The 24,206-nt window shown below is 46.0% G+C and overlaps 7 protein-coding genes across 7 annotated transcripts; 3 read left to right on the forward strand and 4 right to left on the reverse strand.

Annotated features, from left to right (window-relative positions):
- Positions 1 to 141: 141 nt before the first annotated feature.
- J4E87_001215 (uncharacterized protein) lies at positions 142 to 1,221 on the reverse strand (the record flags this gene model as incomplete). The annotated part of the gene is made up of 1 exon (XM_049372862.1): positions 142 to 1,221. The coding sequence occupies one exon, from the start codon at positions 1,219 to 1,221 to the stop codon at positions 142 to 144; it is 1,080 nt and encodes a 359-aa protein (XP_049237520.1).
- Positions 1,222 to 5,100: 3,879 nt separating this feature from the next.
- On the reverse strand, positions 5,101 to 7,338 carry J4E87_001216 (uncharacterized protein; the record flags this gene model as incomplete). Its single annotated transcript, XM_049372863.1, has 3 exons — positions 5,101 to 5,329; positions 5,377 to 6,881; positions 6,934 to 7,338. 3 exons carry the CDS (start codon positions 7,336 to 7,338, stop codon positions 5,101 to 5,103), a joined length of 2,139 nt encoding a protein of 712 aa, XP_049237521.1.
- Positions 7,339 to 9,694: 2,356 nt separating this feature from the next.
- Positions 9,695 to 10,214, forward strand: J4E87_001217 (uncharacterized protein; the record flags this gene model as incomplete). The annotated part of the gene is made up of 2 exons (XM_049372864.1): positions 9,695 to 9,763; positions 9,816 to 10,214. The coding sequence occupies 2 exons, from the start codon at positions 9,695 to 9,697 to the stop codon at positions 10,212 to 10,214; spliced, it is 468 nt and encodes a 155-aa protein (XP_049237522.1).
- Positions 10,215 to 19,434: 9,220 nt separating this feature from the next.
- On the forward strand, positions 19,435 to 19,772 carry J4E87_001218 (uncharacterized protein; the record flags this gene model as incomplete). The annotated part of the gene is made up of 2 exons (XM_049372865.1): positions 19,435 to 19,513; positions 19,570 to 19,772. The coding sequence occupies 2 exons, from the start codon at positions 19,435 to 19,437 to the stop codon at positions 19,770 to 19,772; spliced, it is 282 nt and encodes a 93-aa protein (XP_049237523.1).
- Positions 19,773 to 20,065: 293 nt separating this feature from the next.
- On the reverse strand, positions 20,066 to 20,989 carry J4E87_001219 (uncharacterized protein; the record flags this gene model as incomplete). Its single annotated transcript, XM_049372866.1, has 1 exon — positions 20,066 to 20,989. The coding sequence occupies one exon, from the start codon at positions 20,987 to 20,989 to the stop codon at positions 20,066 to 20,068; it is 924 nt and encodes a 307-aa protein (XP_049237524.1).
- A 487-nt stretch (positions 20,990 to 21,476) lies between these two features.
- J4E87_001220 (uncharacterized protein) lies at positions 21,477 to 22,490 on the reverse strand (the record flags this gene model as incomplete). The annotated part of the gene is made up of 4 exons (XM_049372867.1): positions 21,477 to 22,067; positions 22,122 to 22,325; positions 22,381 to 22,398; positions 22,446 to 22,490. The coding sequence occupies 4 exons, from the start codon at positions 22,488 to 22,490 to the stop codon at positions 21,477 to 21,479; spliced, it is 858 nt and encodes a 285-aa protein (XP_049237525.1).
- A 360-nt stretch (positions 22,491 to 22,850) lies between these two features.
- J4E87_001221 (uncharacterized protein) lies at positions 22,851 to 23,506 on the forward strand (the record flags this gene model as incomplete). Its single annotated transcript, XM_049372868.1, has 2 exons — positions 22,851 to 22,954; positions 23,056 to 23,506. 2 exons carry the CDS (start codon positions 22,851 to 22,853, stop codon positions 23,504 to 23,506), a joined length of 555 nt encoding a protein of 184 aa, XP_049237526.1.
- Between the last annotated feature and the right edge of the window lie 700 nt (positions 23,507 to 24,206).

Consider the following 24,206-nt stretch of genomic DNA (forward strand, 5'->3'; position numbering starts at 1 on the left):
AGGTGAATTTGGTAATGAAGAGTATCAGGATGCGTGGACGAAGAACGTTGATGTGAACGCATGTATTTTCTGATTGCAAGACATGGCAAAATGTCTGCATCTCCTCTAGATCTTGCTCTACAATGGATATCATCCAACCCCTCACTTATACCTCCCAACAACCTTCCTCCTCTTCTCAAACGCGTCCCCAGCCATACTCCCACTCCCCCTCGGCCCATCCCCCACAGGCCTCTTCCGACTCTTCTCCAAGCTCCCCAACTTCCCACTCTTCTTCTGCGTCAACTTCTCAATCCGATCAATCCCCGCCCCCAAACTGCGCCACTCCTCACCCCCAAACCCGCCATCCCGCTGCTGCCTCGCCTTCTGCTTCGCAGCATCCTTCTTGCTCCCCGGCGCCAACCGCGTAAAGTTCGCTTCTTCGTACTCGCGCCTCTCGTTTTCCTCGCGCCGTTCACGTTCGGACTTTGTGTGCCGCCCGCCGTGTGTGATGGTGCTTCCGATGCTGGGCTCGGCGATGGGCGCGCCCGAGAGCTCGGTTGCGATGAACTCGTCGAGGGTGGCTGATTTTCCGGGGCGGCGCTCGCGGCGCTCTTCGCGGTTTTCGGGCACGGGCATTGCCATGGGCGTTATCTTGGGTGGACGGTAGATGCCGTCTTTTGCGGTCTCGGCGCGCGCGCGCTCTTGGGCGGCTTCGGTCTTTTGACGTGTTACGAGGGCGCGGCGGGGGCCGTAGGCCATTTCGTCTTCGTCTTCCGAGGTTTGCGCTGTGCCGGCCGATTCAGCGTCGCTGACGTCGGAGTCGGAGCCTGTGTCCGTTTTGCTCTTCTTCGGTTTCGATGTGGGTTTTGCGGAGGCTTGAGTGGTGCGGCGGGTGGCATCGTCGGCTGTGCGGAGGATCTTGTCGATTTGGTACTTGAGGCGGCTTTCGAGTGGTCGTACACCCTTTTCTAGGTAGATTCGCAGTTCTACTAGCTTCTGGACGACTTCATCTTGGGGGTGGAGGTTCGTTTCTTGCTGGTCGCCTTTTCGTGCGCGAAGCTTTAGGAGTATGAGGAAGACGAGGTTTTGTAGGTAGGATAGAAGTAGCTCGTTCTTGACATCCAGTAGGGAAATGCCTTCCTTTGGTGGTAGGATGTCGTCATTTGGCAGAGCTTCTGTAGCAGACTGAATGGATGTAGTAAGAGTCGCGAGGAGCGACTCTAGTGAGTTGTCGACAGCCATGGTGTTTAGGGACGTCGTGGTCGTGCCTGCCGCGCGCCGTACCTGTCGAAGGTGCAAAGAAATTTTAGTGGGGCTCGAACGCGCCAAGTGCACGGGCCACTGCGGTCATCGCGTCGGTGGTGGGCTGCCTGTCCCAAATCCTTCGTGTGACCTCATAATGTCAGCATACCAATACTCGCCGTGTTCGACTCCGACCTCGATACGGCTTCTCTCCGTCTCCGGCACTCAAGATGCTCCTGCATACAAATTAGAGGAGGTGGATATCCGGCAAAAGCCGCGTTTCGAGGCGCTCTCATATACATGGACCGACTACGATAACGAAGAGCCGGAACCCATAGTTGGAGATACCAATACTTATTCGTCTATTCCAATAACCGGTGCTGGCTCTCTGAGGATCACGGTGCATCTAGCGCGCATCTTGCACCATGTTCACGAGCTCCTGACACAACCTGAATCAAGCGGGAAGATTTGGATTGATCAGATTGCTGTGAACCAGCATGATCTGGACGAGCGAGGCCACCAGGTCTCTCTGATGTCGCACATCTATGGACAGGCGGAGCGGACGCTAATGTGGATTGGCATGTCTCCTGAGCATACGCCTGTACTACTTGATCTAATAAGAAACTTGGGCGAGCTCCCACCGCTTGATGTCCATTGGACTGCCGAGATGCACAAGGATCTGGAAAGCAGATTGATTGCTCTCTTTTCTCAAGAGAACGATACAGGCTATACAACAGCACAGTACATTCAAGCATTGACTTGGGCCATCGGTCGCCCGTACTTTAAACGTGCATGGATAGTCCAAGAGATCGTGTTATCCACTCGGCCCACGATGATACTTGGAACGACACCAACTGAAATATACGTACTTTATCGTATCATCTTCGTCATCAGATATTCGTCAAAAGCGGCCCTGCAAGTCGTTTACTCGCTAATCCCAGATCACCTCGGAGTCGATCGCTTGCTGAGCATGGACACGGCACGTAGATGGCTACGAGGCGACCCTACGCAGAGCACCTTATATAGCGACTTCTTGGATGTACTGTTCTGGCTCTCATCATCGCGTGAGGCCAGCGACCCAAGGGACGCCATTAATGCATTTTTAGCTTTCCAAGAAAGGACCTCCGCTCTGGACTTCGTTGCAGATTATAGGATGTCTACTGGACAAGCATACCGAAAGCTTTGTGCAGATATGGCGCGGAAGACTGGCTCGCTCGCGTTCCTGGGGCTTATCCGCGGCAGCGCAGACGCGGAGATACCTTCTTGGACCATAGACTGGCGAGTGGACGTTTCTTCTGCAGGAGACAAATGGCAGGGTTACAGGATTGGCGACACTCCACATTACCCGTACGCCGCCGCCAAAGGGCGCCTATGCCAAGCGAACGGAATATATCAAGAAGGCGATGTGCGCTTGGTTGTTCGCGGCCGGATCATTGACACGGTCCAGTTCGTGTCAAGTGTTACCCGAGAAGAGATCGCAACTTTTGGAGTAGAGAATGTACGACTGGCCGAAGAAATGGCTAACCTCAGAACGACCATGCCTACAGTGGATATCGATCCGTCAGACGAGATGAATGCTGCTAAGGAACGTATATTTGTTACGCTCTTGGGCCATGATCTTGGTCCGCAAGCCCTTGCAGAGCCTCTACAATATACTACAGGCGATTTGATCTCAATGTACGAACGCTTCATTGACACGAAAACACCCGAGCCTGTTAGCGAAGCAGTTCACAAAGAGAAGTTCCCTCAAATGAATCTGAGACTCATCCACAAAAGACTCTTCCTCGGGAGCAAGCAATTGTTTGGGCTTGGGCCAAAAGCCGTACGACCAGGCGACTGCATATGCATCATACATGGATCTTCAGTCCCTCTACTATTGCGACAGTGTGAGAGTGGAGAATACACAGTAGTAGGACAATGTTACTACGAAAGCTGGATGTATGGCGAAAGGGTTGATTGGGAGGAGGACGAAGCCGATGAGTTTGTACTGGTATGAGATAATGCAAGGCTCAGCCCGGTCGCTGTTAGACCCAAGAGATGATCATCACGTCCAAGTCTTGGTTCATGCACTTCATTCAAGAACCATTCCGTACCCTTGTCCAATGCAAATGAGCAGACTCCGACGTCATCCCCAAATTCTTGTGCCTCGTTTCCGTTTCTCGATGTCGCCTTACGCAACCAGATACCTCTGGTGTTGTCATGCCACCGGAGCGCGCTCCCGTCTTTCCGCCTGTGGCGCCCAGTCAGGAATAACGCACCAATCACAACCTACCGTCCTAAAGTCTATCAATCGCTCTGGTACATGCGAACCAACCAGCGGGCAGGATCATGCATAAACATCAGACGCTAGTCCCATGTTTTCTGTAACGTTGCCTAGCCTGGTGCATTTCCTACTCTCACCATGAGATAACCCAAGCCACGGTCTTCGCTGACTAGTCAGCACACCGTTATGAGTGTTCGGCGACGCGGCGTTGTGGCTGCAGAACACGATAGCAACAGACTTTGGAACGAGGACGACGCTTGTAGAAGGCATCTCGGTGTTGTACATGCAAACATCGGTGTGAATGAGGCATATCCAACGTGGCTATGAGACACGGCGTGCCCCCAAGCCACTACTACAGAAGCCAAACAAACCGCATCCAGCACAATGGGTCAGTACTGCTTCGACTCACATAACAGTCAGCGTCATCACCCCATAGTCCCTCCCATCCGTCCTTCACCTGCATCTCGTCCCCCAACAACACCCCTGTCCAGTCGGTCTCACACACGTCCCCCTGTTCATCCCCGACACACACACTCATCTCCGCACCTCGGCTTCTCGAAGGCGTTCACAACATTCCACTACGTTTCCAGAAGGCCCGAAAAGTAAGTGGGTGTACGGGTAAAGTCACAGGAGAACCCCAACATGTGGGGTAAACCAGGCCACCTACCGCACCCCTGGTCTCTCTTGCAGGATCTATATTACATTTCTACTAGGGGGTGCGCGCCTTAGCTTCAATGTGAAGGAGCGCGCGGCGCGCGGGCTAAGGCCAGAGTTACGATGATGCGTTTCTCGTTTACTGATGGCACTATGAGTAGTGATAGGATGGTATTTTGCTATGTGTGTGGGTCGCATATGTGCGTTCTGGTGGAGTAGCCTCATGCTTATGCATGCGAGATGCCTCGTGTGGACTTCGGTGGGACGCTTTGGTCACCGTAGAAGTGGCAATGCGTAGCGGAGCAAGCCACCGTGCCGTACCGAGCCCGGATTCATATGGGGTACATCGTAGGTACCCACAGATCATCTCTTCAGTTCATTGCGAAGACCCACCCAGCGGTTTCCTGGCTGTGCTTCGCCACCACGAGTACTTGATCTAAGCACCTGGTGGGATTAACGCAGCGGCTTGCTGGTTGCCTGAGTCTGCACAAGATCGTCTCAGTTGGTATGACCAGAATCTCCATGGAGATTCCATTGTTGGTGGATGTCGATGTAGACAATGTGTCGTGCCAAACTGGCGTATTTTGAGCAGTGATTCGTCAAACACTCCCGGCATATACACTCGGGGTACGGCAGATGTGAGGACCTGGTTGATGGAGACCTAGTACTCATTTGTCTCAACGTCCGACGGAGGATGTTGGGGATGAAGGTCTGTGCTGGACCCAGTCCTGGGTTCGTCGAGAAGCGCCGCGTGTGTCGTGTAGATGATAGTCGCTGTCGCGTGCGATCATCGCTCGACTTGCTGATCCATCATATGGTACGCGGAGGCTACCAGAAGTGGAAGGTCGCTTCACCTACGCAGGTATGGCAAACAGATGGATCCGCGTTGTAGCGTTCCTGCTTTGAAGAGCCTATAGTCGTAGTCATGTACTGGGTGGCAATCTGGTACTGCGAGATCAGAGTCATACGTCAAATTTGAGTCCTGCTGTCCGTAGCCACATTTGTCGCTTGCCTTCGGCTTCGCGAATGATCTCAGCGGAAAGCTGTAGGCTAGGTGCGAGGTGAGCGTATCGCTCCATCTCCAGAACAACGTTGTTGATGATATCGTCCATAGTCGCTGGTGGAGGAAGCAGTTGAGATAGCGAAGGTGTCATTGTCGCACCCATGATGAGCAATGTCTGGGAGATGATGCTACAAGACTGTCAGCAAACGCAATGTTGGCAGCTGGTGAAACTTACGAGAGAGCGCCCTGGAACAGATAAGGCAGATGTCCAGCGTGGTGCGCAGTGATGTACTCCAATTGACGAACGCATGCCTCCAAGCACTTGTGGCAATTATCCTGCACACTCGAATCCATGGCCAAAGTCTCGTCCTGCAAGACCAAAAGCACGTATGGGCGGAATATGATGGTACGGCATGCGAAGTAGCGCAGTCTCAAAACGGTCTGAACCGGATTCTGCAAAGGCACTCTGTCGAGCGGGAACTGCATGGCTGGCGGTAGCCCAGCATACCATTGGTTCAGTTGGTAATCAAGTTCCACAACCAAAGGATCCAGTTGAGCGATGGATGTCGCAGCTGGGCCTTTGGAATAGGGTGTCGTTCGGATGTAGAGCATGGAGCTCACACGGTTGAGTAGTCTACGAAGGGCAATCTCTGCAAGGAAATACCACAGTTCATCTCGGCCAACTGCTTCTGTTCCTAGATCCTCAAATCCGGTCGGAAGTGCAAAGCCTTCTTCAAATTGAGCGAGGCCGGAGTGGGGAAGATCGAGCTCTGCTAGTAGGTCGCTTTCGATCATCACAGCATTCCAGTACACTCTTCTGCCCAGCTCCTCTTCCGCTGGAGATACGCGACCAGGCGCGCTCAGAAGAAGCTGCAGTTTCATGCTGGCGCCTGATAATACGTTCCAAGCTTCGACTGGGCGTACAAGATACACCAAGTATGCTGCGGCGAGGATTTGACATTGTGCAGCTACCATGTTGTTTCTTGTCATGACTGTCGGCAGTAAGCTCCATGCTGCGGTAAAGTATGCCAATCCTGGGGGATCCTTTTCAGGGTTTTGCTGTGTAATACTGCCGGTGCTTGCAGCATGACCTAGCGCAAGAACGAGAAGGACTATGCAGCTCTCCGGCCCATCTCGGAAACCATGGCTGAGGGCGGTCTGGTAGTGGCTACTCCATGTATACGGATTTACAACCGCGTAGAAGACATTCACTCGCTCAAAATACGCCTGCACGTATGCGCCAGTATTCGAGAGATCCAACCCACGGCTCGTCCCCAGGCTTACTGACTCTCGAGTCATTTCAAGCTGGAGAAGAAGCTTGGCGTCATATTGGCGAGACACAAGCTCTCTGATCATTGGAGATGACAGCAGATTGAGTGCCGCAGTATTGTGGGTTTTCGGCATGGTCGAGATGTTTGACGGGTGGTTGGTCCATGTTCCTATGCCGTTGATCGGCTGTACCATGCCGAGATGGGGTATATTGCCGGTGCTACGGGCGAGGAAATCTTCGCTGGTGGAATTGCTCGCGGCTGGCGAATGCGATGATAATGAGAAGTTGCTAGTGAGGCCAGATTGTAAAAGACCTTCGATGCGGTTCAGATGCTCTAGGATCAGCTTGTCGCCTGCGTCCAGCTTAATGCCTGGCTCTCGGTATATGCACTCGGCATTCAGCTCTGTACACAATCTGCACTTTGGCCTGTTTCCGTCGCATCGACTTTTCCGCGACCGACATATCTCGCACTATTTGATGTCAGTTTTTGGAGCTGGATAAGTCGAAATAAGAGTGATGTACAGCGATCGTCGCACGCCGGCGCGGGTAGTCTATCGTGTCGGTACTTGGGCGCTTCTTTGTGCTCGGTCGGGGTTCGGTGCTCGTGCCGTTGGTACCATTGCTAGTAGGTGCGATTCCATTCGACGCGGGTGGGGTGTTGTCATTGGACATTTCCCGGTCTGTACCAGATGATTGAGACATGTTGCGGGGCCGCTTCTTGAAGGGATTACTCAAGCCACCGTTTCCAGTGAACAGTCCATTCGGGGGGTCGAGCAGATGAGGAGACGTCAGGGCGGATTTGAGGATAAAGGTATTTGCGTCGGGCAGAGCGGAGAGATTGAGGCAGAAGGCGTCGCGTGGGAAGCCTCCATTAGTGGTCGCCGCTGACACGGGACTAACATCTGGAGAAGGAGTAATTCCAGCCATGATTGGTGGACGGTTAGACAGCGGCCGGGGCACGCTGCACAACTTCTGCGGCGTGCAGCCACGATATCGAGACAGAGTACTGGATTCCAAGGCGGCACAGGGTGTGAGACAGGCGTTGCTGATGAAAGCAGGACACAGCAATTCGGCGTGAAGATGAGACGGCAGGACGCACGACGATTATAACCACACCGAATCTCGCCTCATCCTTAGCTCCTACACCTACACATGTCACGAAACGGGCTCTGCGAGATGAGCGAGGCGAATGCGGGGGTGACAAGGGCATCAAGCACTCCACATTTGCGCTCTGACAATCAAAAAATGGCGCCAGTGATCCTTCCAAGGGTCTCGCGTCGAGCCGTGGCCGGCACGGTGATGATGCTACCCACCCACGGCCGCAGCTTCGCCCGGTCGACGATAAATTGCCTGCAACATGCCGGACGTCTGTAGACACACGATCAGCGTAGTGGTGGTGGCAGCCTCAAACGAGTGGTGGCAGCCTGCTTACAGAAGGGTCTGCAGGAAGCACGGAGCATGCGAGGCATGCGGTGTGTCTGGAGAGGCCCGCGAAGCGAGATGCCTGCCCTCCAACTCTCCAGCGTGCTAACCGCGTACAATAGGCTAATACACCAGGCAAACGGCCGACCTAAGATCGTACTGCGCATGCTATTGCCTTGGCATGGTGGGTTCAGCATGACTGTGATCAGCGAACGGCGGCAGTGGACCTGCATCAACAGCATCTCCTGATCATTCGCGCTACGCCTTCACAAGTCCGCTGCATTTCCATATTGCTACCAAGCCACTCGAACTCCACTCGAAGATTTGCAACTCGTCTGATAGGCGCGAGCATGCTTCCATGCAGCAATTCATATTACCTTGCTGCCCAAGTGCAATTACCAGGTACATCCTGGCTTCTACCTAGGTACCTGTAGGAGCCGTAGAACAAGTGGACTCTTCCACACAACGGCTGGGGTCTCAGCCAGTGATGTTCGCTGCTGACTCCGGCACTGCGTCCTAGGATTCATTGACTTCGACTATGCGTGTGCCGGTGATCCAACACCGTGTACAGAACGCTCTTATCGACTGACTCAATGCTGAGTCGAAGCGGCATAACGACAGCCATAGTGCAGTCCCAAGACACGGAGTCGTCTGTCCTCGTATAGCTTAGCCTAGGTGCTGAGTGGCCTGCGATGGCGCAACCAGTGAGACAAAGCTTCTAGAAGACGAGGAAGAAGACATGTCTTGGACACATTGATCTGCGCTTCAGGCGGTTGAACCCCAGTCGTGCGCCACATGATGGGGTACACGCTCGGTAAGTCGACATGACCAGGATGCTTTCTGCTCAATGGCGTAGCCTGGTGTCTATGTCTCAGGCTATGCCTTCTGCCTTCTGAGCGCAGGGTGAATAGCCGGTGGGTACCTGAATCTGACTACCGTTCGGTATCGTGGAGTCTGTTCAGGCGGTCGCAAGTGGTTCGGTCGGCAGGAAAATGCGTTCGCTGTCTCTGACAAGGCAGAAAATGCGATGCGTGACGCAGGAGTGGTCATGATCGGTGTTGCGTCAGGGTTAGGCTTATCGGCTCCTTGATGCAACGGCAGATGTCAAGCCAACTCAGCAACGTCATGTACGCTCAGAGTACTCTATCTGGGCACGGTATTGCAAGGCTACCGATGCATCAAGTGCTGCATTCTGGGAACGAAGCCGACTATTTTGGTTTTCTGGGGCAGACACTCGGACACGTGAGCTAGGCCTAAACAGAAGCCCTGGCTACTACTTTCAGATTGAACCTGGAATATGACGATGAAGTCGATAGAGCGGGCAGTATTTAGTATTGAGATCATCTGCCTCATGAGCTCGTCGATAATCGAACAATCACCACAAACGACCGCCATTCAGCTTTTGCGAATCCTCGCCTCGGCAGCCTTGGGGAAAGGATGCAGTCGTTTGAGTGAGAATGTTATCTGGCTCACTAGACGATCGGGAAGCAATACTCACAGCTAATCAAAAGGACTTCGATGGCGTCGTTATTAGCGAGCAGGATTTCGGTCGTCTTCATCCGAGCGTTTTCGTGGGGGTGTCGCTTCCTGTTGCGCGGGTACAAACGCATCGCCATGTCGAATAGGAAAGAGCAGTACAGTCCAAACATGGCAAGCAAACAAACAAAAAAGACACTTCGAGAAGGACCTGCGGAGATGGCCGCCTGCTGGCATTAGACCGCATGCACAAGCAACCTACATTGGCACACCTCGGAGGACCGCGCGATCGACTAAGTAACACCAAGCCAATCTGCAAGGGTAGCTTCTTTGTACCACCCAAATAATGAAGCCGGAAGCACTCGACGCTCTCACCACACAAACTATGAGGCCGAAAGCACTCGAAGCTGTCACAGCTCAAGACACGGAGGAGAAGTCGCCAGCTAGGCAACGAGTATGCTTCTATCACTGTGACCCTATATCCAACACACACTAACGCCTGTCAGAACTCTTCTCACCAAGACCAAAATACCGCGAAGTCTTCGTCTGCATCCCCAAGATCAGCGTCGGATAATAGCACGATCAGCACAGACGGCACCACCGAAGCCACCCCAACCGCCGCAGCCATCGTCTCGGAAGTCGTCCAGACTGTCAAAACCGCAGTCGACGGCGCCATCGCGTGGGCCGAAAAGAAAGTTGATAAGCTGGGTGCGGAGCAAGACACTACGGGCCCTTATACTTCGCCGGCCACTTGCATGCCATCTGATCTCGATGCCATTGCGAGCGGCATTCTTCCGGCTCTGCCAGCTGCGAGGCAATACGATGGGGGTGTTGATGGTGGGTTGAAGGAAGCAGATGGTACTGAGAAGAGTGTGAAGACTGTGGATAGGGAGGACGTACGGTGAGAGAAGTATGATGAAGGGGAAGAGCGCAAGTTACAGGGCTTTGCAGACGACTTGGATCACGACGAACGAAGACATGAGGTCGACATTACGGAATAGCATATGATACCCAAGCATATCCCTGAACTATCAGGGCGAGTACGATGTACTGGTTACAACAAATAAGAATAATAAACAACGTTCAACCATGTAGCAATCTTCGAAGAGAATGAGAGAGATCATAATCATCGGAAGCTATCATCGAAAAGAATCAGACTTGACCTACTTCTCTATCTAGTTGATTGGTTATGCTATTTCTCTCTGACCAGGTCTCCATCCTACATCCATTGTCTGGCAGCCGATCCCAGCCATATCCAGAGTATCTTGTGGTGACACAAAGTGGGGTCCACAGCTCTACCTTGAGTATCTCCCCTTTCCTTCAAATTTCGCCTCGTCACTATGGCACAGCAATGTCCCATTTGCTCCAAGCACTTCACTTCCAAAATTACGCTGAGGAACCACACGGGTACCAACGACGCCGCTCTCCGCCGCGCTCATATATGTAACAAATGCGAGCGACCGTTCTGCAGTCAGAAAGCAATGGAGCAGCATCGCGATGCACCGTCTCATAGCGCTATGTTCAGATGCGACGTGTGTAAAAGGTCTTTCGGAAGTAAGCAGGCCGTGTCACAGCATGAGACATCGTCGTCGCATAAGCAAAAGCTGGCTCGCACAAACCCTGCGATTGAAGTGGGTGGGTATTCGGGTTCGGGGAGTGTAAGTTCAGAATCTTGCGTCGTGGGAGGTATTGTTCGAACGCTGACATGCTATCGAGGCTTCGTGTCACCAAGCACAATCCCGCATATCAGGAGTGACCTCCACTTCAATTGAAGAAGCCACGTCTAGCGACATCGACAGCGAGGGCGAGTACTCTGATGAAGGCGCGTGGGCACACGAACATGCTCGGACGGTGTGGGACGACGATGACCAGAATTGGGCGCTTTGCGATAAAGATTGTGGGTGGTGCGGGCATTGCGCTGATGGGGTTGATTACTGAGTTTATGCGAGCGAATTCAGATAGGTAATCTCAGAAGAGCTCTTAGTCTTTAAGTACTACCAGCCAGAAATTGCACTAGTCATAGGGGTCTCGCAACGCATCGTGTCAATTAAGCTCGCTTTGGGTCAGCTATAGTTAAACTTTCACTATAGTAAGGCAATTTTGTGCGATGGATCTTGTCTACTTTGCTAGCTTCGTCACTTGCCACATGTCTTGTTCTCAATCTTGGCGTTGATACTCTAGGGAATGTAAAAGAAAAGAGAAGTCATTAGCTAAGCTGTATATGGGCGAAGCAAAGGACTTTCAAATAAGAGTTATGGACCTGCGTTCTCCAAGCACGGCTGGGCTAATAACCTCAATGTTCTGATAGTAGCCCACAATACATAGCCCTACTCGCCTGTAAGTGTCTTGCTTTCCTTGGGCAATCTCCAGGATCAAGCAGTACACGTGGTCAAATGCCAAGCGGTCTTGCTTTTCTGTCTCCAGTGATGTTTCCAAGAAGAATCTGTGCAAATCGCCCTTGTTTTGCAGGACTTGTTCATAGTCATAAGCAACGGCTAATCCAACGGGTAGATAGAACAAGCACGCTAGATCTAACTGGTCAAAATTCCCGACGTCCGAGATGAGAATATTACCACGGTGCTCAAAGTGGGTGCCCTCATCGATCAGAGCTGGCCTTGAGTCTTCGTGCTCGTTTTGCACCACTGCTATTAAGACGCCAGACAAGCTCAAGGATGCCTTCGAAGTCACTCCGAACGGATGCTCGACACAGGTTGGTGGGTCAAAAACATCGAGAATATCGACCAGTGGTAAGAAGGGGATGCGAACTGCAGAGAACGAGAGAAGGTTCTGATAGGTCACACCACCACCGATTGAAGCCCATGACCATGACGGTGCCCTGGCGGATCTAGTTCTGTGTTTGCCGGGAGTATGTCCTGGATTCCAAAGTAAACCCGTGATCATATCGCGCCTCCACAGCCCTGCGTGATAGGTGTCATCTACTACCCCCCCAAACCTTTTCGCAATGCCAGCAATTGCAGATAGTCTATCCTCCTCATATGTGAGATCCCGACCTGTAAACTCTGTCACTATTCTGTACCAGCAGGTATAGAAGTAGATCATTGGCGTTTTCGGCATGGGTAAAGGTACACCATTTATTAGGCAGTGAAGAAGACGATAATTGTCAGCCAATATACCCTGAGCGTGCGGTATTCCCAAAGGGTACTTCTCGTTGGTCGATAGCGTCCGGCAACGCCAAATGAGAAGAGTTTTCGAAAATGTGATGGAGCGGCGAGATAAGACCTGCTCCTGAAGTACCCACGCTCTTTGGGCTAAGACATTCTTTGAAATATCAAGGTCTCCGGGATCAGCGCAGATGAGTTCTACACCCGTTGGATGTCGGAACAGATAGCATGCCTGTCCGAACAGTGTGATTGGACATGGCCAGCAGAACAGACCAAGGCGCTCTTTGAAACAGCCTTGCGTGGAATCTGCTGCTGCCGCCGCTGAAATGTTCAAGATTGAATTGCCGTATACAACTCCCATTTTTGGTGCTTCTTTTGCCCAGTCTTCTTGTGTTTCTTGCGCTTGGATGATACACAGAGAGTCGATCCAAATATACTCTATGCCCAACTCCCTGCATACATGAACCGCGTGTCGAAACGTTTTCGGCAATGACTCGTCTTCGATGCCTTGCTGTCGACACGAAAGGGTCTGATCCGTCGACGACAACGGTCGATTGTTGGGACCTCCCCAGCAGTGGCTTAGAGTGGCGTAGTAACCTCTCTTCTTATCTCCAGACACTAGATAGCTTTTGCTAGATCCTTTAGTTCCTACCGCGATGACTCTCGTTGGTAATGGTGGAGGCTGAGAATCAACCTGGGAACATTTGGGATGTGAACTTGTGCAGATATCCATCCAGGCTTTGATCCTGGACAAACTTGCCGATGAGCCCGTATTGGTGTCGTCTCCTGATGGGAGGCATGCTTTCGGTAAGGTATGATGTTCGGCTGTTCCACAATTTAGCCTGAAGAACTGGAAATCCTACGGAATTGAAGAATGCTCACTATCCATAGCTTTACAGATCAGGTGTCCGCCGTAATCAAACAGCGAGTCCCCACAAAGTATAGTAAGCTGTACCTCATCGACGGCACCCATATACGTCTTCTTCACCCTCTGAAATTTGAGTCTGATGCCATCATTGAACGGAATTGACTTGAAACCATCTTTGCCAACCCATCCACCCCCGGGTTCTTGGTCCAAGCGACAGTTGTCCTCCCATGCTATCAAAAGTAACCCACAAAGATGGCAACCTTCACGTGCACTCTTGAGTAAAGCATCAACCGAGTGGTGATGATTGACAATAACCTCGCGGAAGTCGTTGATGTCTTCCCAGTGCGTGCTATTCAGACGACCGAGGCTCATACACGTGGAGCAAAGTCTTTCCATTTCTGGGCGCTTCGGTATCTGAAGTTGGCTAACTCCGAAGCAGGCTGGCTGAGCTTGGTTTCCACATACACCAGGAGCCCGGACATCCTCTTCACCCGACATCACTACCCTTGGCGAAGGGCTCCGGGTCTTTAGGGCCGGGGCGTTAGAGACGAGTGTTTCTGATCTATTGGATGGAACTCTGACAGTACTCACGTTGATAAAACTTTGGATATCAGAACCCTCTTCCATGCGAACCAATAAGTGATTTCGATTCAGCACAGACGAGCGAATTCGATGAGCGATAGACAGCGGGGTTAGGTGTGGTGGCTGGAGCTGCGGGGCAGTGCACACACCTACCAGATATGCTTTATTATTAACAGCGTTATAGATATCTTAAATTTAAAAAATTAAGTCTTAAATAAGTAATAGCTCTCTACTAAGTATCTTAAAAGTTATAATTAAAGTTTAATATATACTCTATCTAAAGTATATATAAAAGTATACTAAGCTTTTTTAGCTTAGCTACTAATACTCTTAGTAAGTAGCTTATTTTAAAGAAAATTACTATATAAATAATATAATTACTTTATTATTTTAAAATTTAAATAAAATAATAATATAACTATAGCTTATTAGTTAAAAAACTATTAAAATAAGTTATTATAGTAAAGTATTAATATAAAGTAAAGTAATAAAATATAGTTAGTAACTTTATATAGTAATCTTATTATAAGTATATTTTTTAAATACTTTATACTTACTATATATAACTATAAAATTTAATAAAACTTTTTTTCTAATATTTACTATAAATATAGTACTTTAATAATAATAATAATATACTTATAAAGAGTAATAGTAATAAAAGCTTTTTTAGTAAACTTAAAAATAAACTTAAAAATAGTAATAAGTAAGCTATAAAGCTATTAGGCTATAAAATTATTAAAATATTTTTAATTTTAGAATTTAATATAAAAATAAGCTTTTTAAAGTATAAATACTAATAGTAATAATAAAAAAAGTAAAAAATAGAGTAAAAGTTAGAGTATAGTATAATATAGCTTTTTTTTTAGCTATAAAGCTAAGTAAGTAAAAATACTATATAAGTAAACTCTAAGTCTAAAGTAATATTAAATTATAGTACTATATTACTATAAAATATAAAATAATATTTATATAAGTAAACTATAGTATAAAAAATAGTAGTTTAGAGAGAATTATAAAATACTTTATATATAAAGAATACTTTTTTCTCTCTAGGTCTAAGAGATAGAGCCTATAGCGTACTTTTTTTAGAATTAAATAATTATATAATTATATAATTACGTAATTATATAATTATATAATAATATATTACTATATTAGACCTAATAGTAAACTTAAAAATCTCTAATATAAGCCTTAATTTATAACTTACTATAACACTTATACTTATACTACTACTACTACTATTATAATAGTTACTATATACGTACTTATAATAGGCTAACTACTTTATATTTATTATATATTACTAATAGCTATCTAGACTATTAACTAGTACTAGTACTAGCTTTATATAATTATATAATACTAAAAAGAAACTAAGTAAGTCTACTACTAGTATAAAGTTTCTAAACTAACTTAAGATACTTATATAATACTTATATAATTACTAGTAACTTATATTTTATATATAATTACTTATAAGCTTAGCTATATTAGCTATATTATATAACTACTACTTACTATCTATATTTACTCTTACTTACTTATCTATCTATCTATTCTTTATTTATACTAATAACTTCTAAGCTTTTATAGCTATAGTCTAAATTTTATAATAATACTTAGATTATTTATAATAGTATACTATACTTACTTAATATAGACTTTTTTATAAAGTACTATCTATACTTTAGCTTAATACTTATATACTTAATAAAGATAATAAAAAATTTCTACTTTTTATTTATTATATATACTATATAATATAGCTTTAATAAAGTTATATTTTTTTACTATTAGAGCTACTAGTAGTACTCTAAAAAGCTTAGTCTTTACTAAGGCTCTTAACCTAAACTCTCTAGTCTAAGTTAGAATAACCTATCTACGTACGTCTACTTAATATAGCTCTAAAGCTCTTAAGTTTACTAAAGCTATATAGCGCTTTAAGCGCCTACTACTTTAAGTAGCTATTTAGCTAGCACTTTTATAATATATCTATACTTATCTACTATATACTTATTTTACGCACTACTTTATATACTACGTAATATATAATTACTCTATACTATACGTATTATATTATATTATATATATATACTAATATACTAAATATAGCTTTATATTTAGCTACTCTTATAGAAATACTATTACTAGTAATATTATAATACTATTACTATTACTATTATGTATAAATACTCTACTATCTATATATAAATACTTATACTAATATAATACTTAACTAATATATTATATTATACGCCTTATAGGCGCTTAGATACTTAAGTATAACACTAGACTATCTTACGCCTTAATAGCGTTTATCTAGATTTTCTATTTACTAGTTATCTTATTTTTATTTAGAGCTATACTACTACTCTTTAAATTAAGAATACTTAGTACTTTTTTTACTAGCTTCTCTAGCTACTTTAGCTACTTACTTATAAAGCTATTATTATATATTACCTCTATTTACTATTAGCTTTTATTTATTACTTACTATCTACTCTTTATACTTATATATCTTACGCCTTAATATTTTTAAGAAACTACTAAAATAACTTTAGAACCTATATATTTAATAAGTTCTTTACTTTCTTCTTATAACTTACTACTTTTACTTTCTTTTACTTCTTAATAGTCTTAATATTTAGATTTATAAGATCTACTACTTATAAAAGCTTATACGTAAGTCTCTCTTTACTAGTTTTTTCTATACTTAATTAGCGCCTATATATATATATATATATATACTTTTATAATACTTACTAGCTTTCTTAGATAGTTTTATAAAAATTAGCTATATACTTTAGCTTACTTACTAGTTTCTTACTTTAAATAGAATATTTAAGAATATATTCTCTTATACTAAATAAAGTTTTTTTAAAGTACGCTTTTTACTACTATATTCTTATAACTATACTTTTATAACTATACTTCTTTCTTAGCTTTTTTCTTCTTAACTCTTTAGCTACTATACTCTAATATATAACTTAAATTAATTTAAAATATCTACTACGTTCTAGCTACTTAACTTACACTTACTTTATTTATACTTTTTATTCTATTTACAGCTATAATAATTATACTTACTACCTCTTCTTAGTCTTTACTTACTAAAGCTATATATACTATATATCTATAAATCTTTATTTAGCGCGTAAAAGATTTAGCTTCTACTTTATAAATAGTTTACTTAGTATAAAAAAAATAACTAATATACTAGAGCTACTATTAAGTATTTCTAGTATTCTCTTTACTTCTAAGTTAAACTTAGTAGTACTTAAGTTCTTTTATATATTTTTAATAGTAAACGTTATTATACTCTTAATAAAAAGAATAGTTTTACTTAAAATAGTACTTAAACTATTTTTATAGTTACTTACTACTATAATTAGTATAGTAAAAGCTATTATATACTTAGTAATAAAACGCTTCTTAAAAAAGTTATTAGAAGTACTAATTATAATATTATTAATTATAAAGAAGAATATTTTTAAGAAGATATTAGTATTAGTATTAAGTTTAGTTAAAGTAGTATCTTAGTATATAGAGTTCTTAAAAATATAAAAAGTTCTTTAAGATAGAAAGTTATAGAATAAAAAAAGAAAAAAAAGAAAAGTATTCTCTATATATACTTTTTATAATTCTTTTTAGACTACTATTTTCTATACTATAGTTTACTTATATAAATATTTTTTTATATTTTATAGTAGTATAGTACTATAATTTAATATTACTTTAAACTTAAAGTTTACTTATACTTATCTAAAATTCTACTTATTTATACTTATAAGTAAGAAAAAGGCTATATTATACTATACTTTAACTTTTATTTTAACTTTTATTTTTTTTACTAAAGTCTTTACTTAAGTACTAAGAGCTTTTTTTTAAAAAGCTTTTATATTAACTTTTAAAAATATTTTAATATTTTTTTAGCTTTATAGCTTTATAGCTTTTTTATTACTACTTTTAAGTTTACTTTTAAGTTTACTAAAAATACTTTTTATTACTATTACTTTTTATAAGTATATTATTACTATTTATATTTATAGTAAATATTAAAAAAAAAGTTTTATTAATACTTATAGCTATATATAGTAAGTATAAAGTATTTAAAAAATATACTTATATTAAGATTACTATATAGAGTTACTAACTATATTTTATTACTTTACTTTATATTAATACTTTACCTAAATAATAGTAAAGTAAAAGTATTTATAAAGCTTACTAATATACTTACTATTATTATTATTATTTTAAATATATACTTAAAGTATAGTAATTTAAATATTTAAAAAAAAGTATTAGTAGAAAAGTAGCTTACTACTTTAAAAGTTATATAAAAAAATAAAAAAAAGCTAATAAGTTTTATATATATAGATTTCTATACTTATTTTTAGAAAAAAAAAGTATTTTATAAATAAAAAAGATTCTATATCTTATATATAGTATATAATATAGATAAAAATACTAGTAGTTATTATTATATAGTCTAATACTACTATAAAAGTTAAAAAAATAATTATATAAGTTTAGTATAGTATTATAAATAGCTATTAAAGATAGTAATTATAGCTCTACTATTACTATTATAAAAATAAATAAGCTATATATTATAAATTTAGTATTATTAAGCTACTTAACTTATTAAAATTATTAAGTTTAGTAGTATTATTAGTAATTAATTAGATAGAACAAAATTTTATCTCTACAAAGTGTAACACAAACTAGAGCTTAAGGCCGCTACCTACTAGATATAATCAGCGAATGAGATGCAATGCAAACCAGAACGTTCCTGTCTAGTCTGAAAACCACTTCGTACTGGTCAACGAGATGAACACACAGCGTGAGCGATGCTCAAGACAGCCGGAGAGAATGCCCACACAAACATCACAGTCGCAAGCCTAGACCCAGTCAGCACAATCGCTACATGTAGTGATGAGTTCTGGCTTGCAGCGAAGTCCATAAATGAAGTATACCTAGGTACCCGGGTATTCCACCGATCACGAAAAGGTCTCGTCTAAACTGGTGATTTTGCATCTCAGGCACTGCAAAGGAGACAAAGCATCCTCTCTCAAGGCCAGCAGCCTGCTCGTCGAATCTGGCCCTATGCGCAGTAGCAGCCGACGTCTTCGTGGAAGTCGCGACGCCAACGACCTGCGTACACCAACCCCCCGGCGGACCCGCAAAAAGTGGGGAAACCGTTCCCAATCCATACTAACCTCGGTCCCAGCCAGAAGCATCACAACGACGCGATCGTGACATGCGCGTCTCTGCAAACGCCATAGAACCCTGCTCTTCTCCTCCGTTTTCCAATTCGTAATCTCTCTCATACCCAGCACCGGCTTTAAGAAGATTCAGAAAGCAGCACTCACCACCATGACGTCGATAACCTCGCAGTCGCATCCCCTGCTACAGGCTTCTTCAGCTGCGTATGCTATTTTGGCGATTGGACATACGGTAATAGATCATATAGTTTGATAGATGTGGCAGTGTGCTGATAAGGCGTTGTAGCTGAAAGGTCTGGATCAGTTCAAACATCCGACGATGAACACACTGCCACTCATGCTCCGTGGTGCGAGTAAGATCGGTTGGTACGAGGGCAGCGGGTTCTTTGTTATCATGAGTAAGTCTACAAGCATACATTATCAGCATGGGGCCTCGCGATTGACATTCCAATAGGCATTCTCAACTACAAGTGGTCGGTCACGGGTATCTACGATGTGTACGACAAGAGCATCGCGGGTGTCCTGACGACCTTGTTGGCAGCAGCGGGTGCGGCTTACTGGAAGAGCAATGATAGACCTACGGCTATCACGCTGGGTGTTGTTGCTATCCTGCAGGGAATTGGTGTGAGGAACGCATCGTACTCGCGCTTGACATAGATATAATGGCATGTGCACAGTAGATTCAAGATGTGTAGGAAAGACACGTTGTTATTATTACTGCTAGTTCAGGCCCACTACTTGAACCTGACATCGTGGAGTCATTATCATAGACCCGTGAATCGTTAATAAAAGACATTATGGGTATAGAACACCATGACAGCACGTGTCCAACTTTTGAACCATTAACCGTGAAGACAAGCAAAGCATTACCCGTACCGTGAACGCCGTCACCTTTCCCTGCGCCATTTCCATACGAATGCGTGCTTCTTTGGCACACCATTCTTATCCTTTTACTCTTGGGCCTCCTTGTTCTTCTGGATGCTGACGGGTACGGAGCGCTTAGCGCTGCTGAGCAGACGCTCAAGGCGAGCGACGTAGTAATCGGCGAAGCTCTTGCTGCCATCACGCTTCCACTCATCGTCGGCCAGCTGCTCGAGACGTAGGCATGTACGGTCGACCATGTCTTCGATTTCCTCAGCCCAGTTGCTCTTCTCAGTGACGCCATCGCTCTTCAAGCTAGCGCCGTCGCTGCCGCCAACGATGGTCTTAATCGACGCGGTGCTTGTCTTCATGAGTGTGGAGGGGAAGCAAGGTGCAACCGAGTTCGTAGGCAAGTCGTCGGAGGTGAAGGTCAGGTACTCTACGATGCGCGGGTTGACGGCCGGGGAACCTAAAGCGATAGGAACTGAGCCCTCAGTCACATCGATGGGGTCAAGGGTCTTACGAGCTTGTCCTGGGTCTTCCTTGTCCCTACCGCCGTCGCTCAACACCTCGGATATGCTCGCAATATCGACTTCTTCGTCCTCGTTGATGGATGCCTCTGGTGAGTAGTTGCTGGAGCCCACATCTCCCTCGCGGTGACGAAGCTTGCGGTCATTGATCTTCAGCTGCGCGAGTCTATCGCCAACCACACTGAAGCCGCGACCGCGTGTCACAGGGAAGCGATATGAAACCGACGGAGCTGGAGAACCGATGATGGGTGTGTTGATGGGTGGCGATGGGTAGGCGGCCTCCAGGGCGGCCTCGTTGAGCGACTCTTGGATAGGGCCTAGAATCCTGGCGACGGCAGTATAGTCCATCTCCGGAGGAGGGTCGACGGGCTCGTAGGGACTGCCTTCAGACTCAGTGGCTGGTGTAGGGTTCGGCACCGACGGGCCATCGGACTGAGAGTCCAGCGAAGTGACCTTGGTCGTAGTGGTAGTGGTGGAAGCCATGATGCTGTTGGAGTTGAGAGCTGGCTTGCGAGTATTCCTGGCTATTTGAACTCGTTAGTATTGCTGAGATATTCCAGCGCTGTGATAGGCCGAGCCAGGTGAAGCAGACTTCTGGTCGCGGACGGTGATGGAGTCGGCGGAAGTGCAGGTTAGCTTACTTGTATCAGCTACTGGCGCCGGGTTATTATAGTGACGCAGTTGATGTTCTGTGATGCAGGAGGTCGAGCGTGAATTTAGTCGCTGGTAGTTGTCCGGTCTGAGTGTGGGGAGTGCGGATGGTGATTGTGGAGAAGGTGCGTGCGCCTGCCCAAGTTCAAGAGCGTCCACGGGTGGAAGCAACGAACGCGTCACGGGCAAACACAGCACCGGAGGTAGCCGCAGGACCTAGACCTTTGTACGAAGAAGATGCTGGGGGTGCAAACGGTTTGTGGGGTGAAATGCGCAATTCAAAGTGATGTGCTGAAAGTTGACTGCATTTGCGCTTCACCTACACCCTCCGCGGTAGATGTTCCAGACCAGCAACACGTATTGAGCCCATACTGCGCTGTCGGATCGCTTCAATTTCGCCCGATGGCGTCCTGAACACGGAAGTGCTGGAGGGCAGATCGTGAAGTGCGATCCCAGACGTGCCCGCCGGCCCACTGTTCGGCTCATCTAAGCCCTCGCTGGTCCTCTCCGTCTCCTTCTTTGCAGCGTACCACGAGGGAAGATTGTAATACGCTCCGCACAGGAAGATGCCGATCCACAGCACCAGTTCGGAGCCGTAAATGACCAGACCCAAGACGTCAAGCTTAGGTTGGAAGACGACTGACACCAAGGAGAAGAGATCTCCCAGGGCATCAATACCGACAAAGATGAAGGATATGCCACGAACGGTCCGGTGAACGTAGACATCCACGTAATGTCTCAGGACACCAGCAGCAAGCAGAGCGGCTGAAGCAACAGCCATGAGGATACTGGGCCAATGCAGTCCCTCTGACTTGGCATGCTGAATGGCGAAGATGAGACCAGCTTGAATACCGCCCATGAGGCACGCCACAGGGACCACAACTGCGAGCGAGCGAAGAACCGACCAACTCTTTGGAATGTTAGCTGTCGTATTCACACTCGAGCCGTTGATGAAACCACTTACCTTCTCATAGTAATAACACTGGATCCACGTCACCAGGCTCAGTACGGTAAGAATCTGAGGCTGTATGCGCAGAGCAATGTTGTAGTCTTCAGCAATGTTATAAACGCCCAAAGGAACCCCAGCCCATGCCCACAGCATCATCATGGTCGGCTGGAGTCCAGTAGCATTGTGCCTGCGATAGTTGATGACGATTTGTGGGATAAGCTAGACCACACTCTTAGCTGTGCTCCTCGATAACGGTTGTTGGAGACGTAGGTACCTGAATGGACCAACACACCTTTTCTGGTCAGCACGGTTACGTTCGAGACCATGAAGAATACGTACTGCTCCCAGCGTTCCTAGTACATTCGCAGCCACCGGTACATCCATGATCAGACAGTGATAGCCGGGATGTGGAGGATGCGTTTGTAATGTTCAAATGCGTATCGTCTGCACGCTCCACTGCGCGTCCACAACCTCCCTCTTATCTACGCGCCAAGAGTAATTCGAAAGCAACAACATGTCTACAATCGCGCTGCGAAGTCACGGATGCACGAGAATTACGAACTCCGATGCCGACGCATAACCCGCAGATGTACCGCCGTCAACGGCGAAGGCGCGATGACGCACGACATGGTTGACCCTGGAACGCGTGCATACCGCCGAGGTCCGATCATGGAAGAGCTTAGAAATCACCAGTTGCTCGCCGCGACATATCACAACCACCACTGAGCTTCCAGACAGCAGAAGATGGCGCAGGAACCGAATGAGAAAGATGAAGGCCAGGATATCGCGGGAAGGCCTGGGTACAAGAAGCTGGCGAATGGCATTATACTCGGTCCAGATGGCAAGCCGTAAGTACCGTCAACTCTCGAATGCGCCGGAAGACATACGCGCTGGACGAGAATCAACTCTACGAACGGGACGCATGCTAATATTTGGGCCCCTACTATAGATGCCGAGCCTGCAACGACCTAACCTCCCTCATGGCCATGTCAGGCAAAATGCCCAAAAAGCGCACACCGGCCGCCGCTCCCACCACGACCGCGCCCTCCCTCCCCGCCGACTGCCCACCCGACGTCGAAGCCCTCGGCCGCTCCTCATGGACCCTCCTCCACTCCATAACCGGCGCATACCCCACGAACCCCTCTCCCCAACTCCAATCCGAAACCAAATCCTTCCTCACCACGTTTGGCAAGTTGTACCCATGCTGGGTGTGCGCCGAAGATTTCCAGAAGTGGATGCAGAAGAACACACCGAGAGTCAGCTCGAGGAGCGAGTTTGGAGAGTGGATGTGCGAGGCGCACAATGCTGTGAATGAGAAGCTGGGGAAGGAGCAGTTTGATTGTAAGAAGTGGGAGGAGAGGTGGAGGACGGGGTGGAAGGATGGAAGGTGTGATTTTTAGGGTCAGGAGATAAGGGAGATGGGGGCATATGGTGTATGATTATGTGTATATGAAGATATTGGGTAGGCGATCTGTTGCATAGCGAAGGACACCACTCTGTACGGATACGAATTAAACACGGGCATTGGGCGGCGTTCAAGGGCACAACAACTCCACACTACAAGCAAGATCTAGAGATTAGAAGAATGGATACGACATGGCTCTATACTCGGCTTCCAACGCGGAGCTTACTGCCCCTCATCTCCAACACTGGTCCGCTACCAGTCCATTCGGTCTCGACCGCACCAAGCGTACTTAGATAACGACACTCTGGTACAAAGCCAGACTATGAAGTCACAGGGTGTAATACAGCACAGCACACGCGACCATTCGCATCTCATACACACAACCGCTTCGTCGAAGTCCCGTACACATCTTCACAAATGCCTCTACCAGCCCTCCCTCCCTCCCACAAATCCCTCTCAACAACCCCAACATGTCGGTCGCCGCCATAGCCGGTGGAATAGCAAGTAAACACAAATCCGACTCCGCATCTTCTCCCGCCAACTCCTCCACAAACATCGACCGCAACTCCGCCATCGCCCTCTCCATACTCCTCTTCCTCATCCTCGTAGCCATAGCATGGTACCTCCGCCTCCACTTCGCACAAAGACGACAAGCCGATTTAGAGCGCCAGTCACAAACGCAATTGGGCAGTGGA

Source organism: Alternaria ethzedia (assembly GCF_023757985.1).
Source record: "Alternaria ethzedia strain BMP 0044 chromosome Unknown scaffold_2, whole genome shotgun sequence".
NCBI classification, from domain to species: domain Eukaryota; kingdom Fungi; phylum Ascomycota; class Dothideomycetes; order Pleosporales; family Pleosporaceae; genus Alternaria; species Alternaria ethzedia.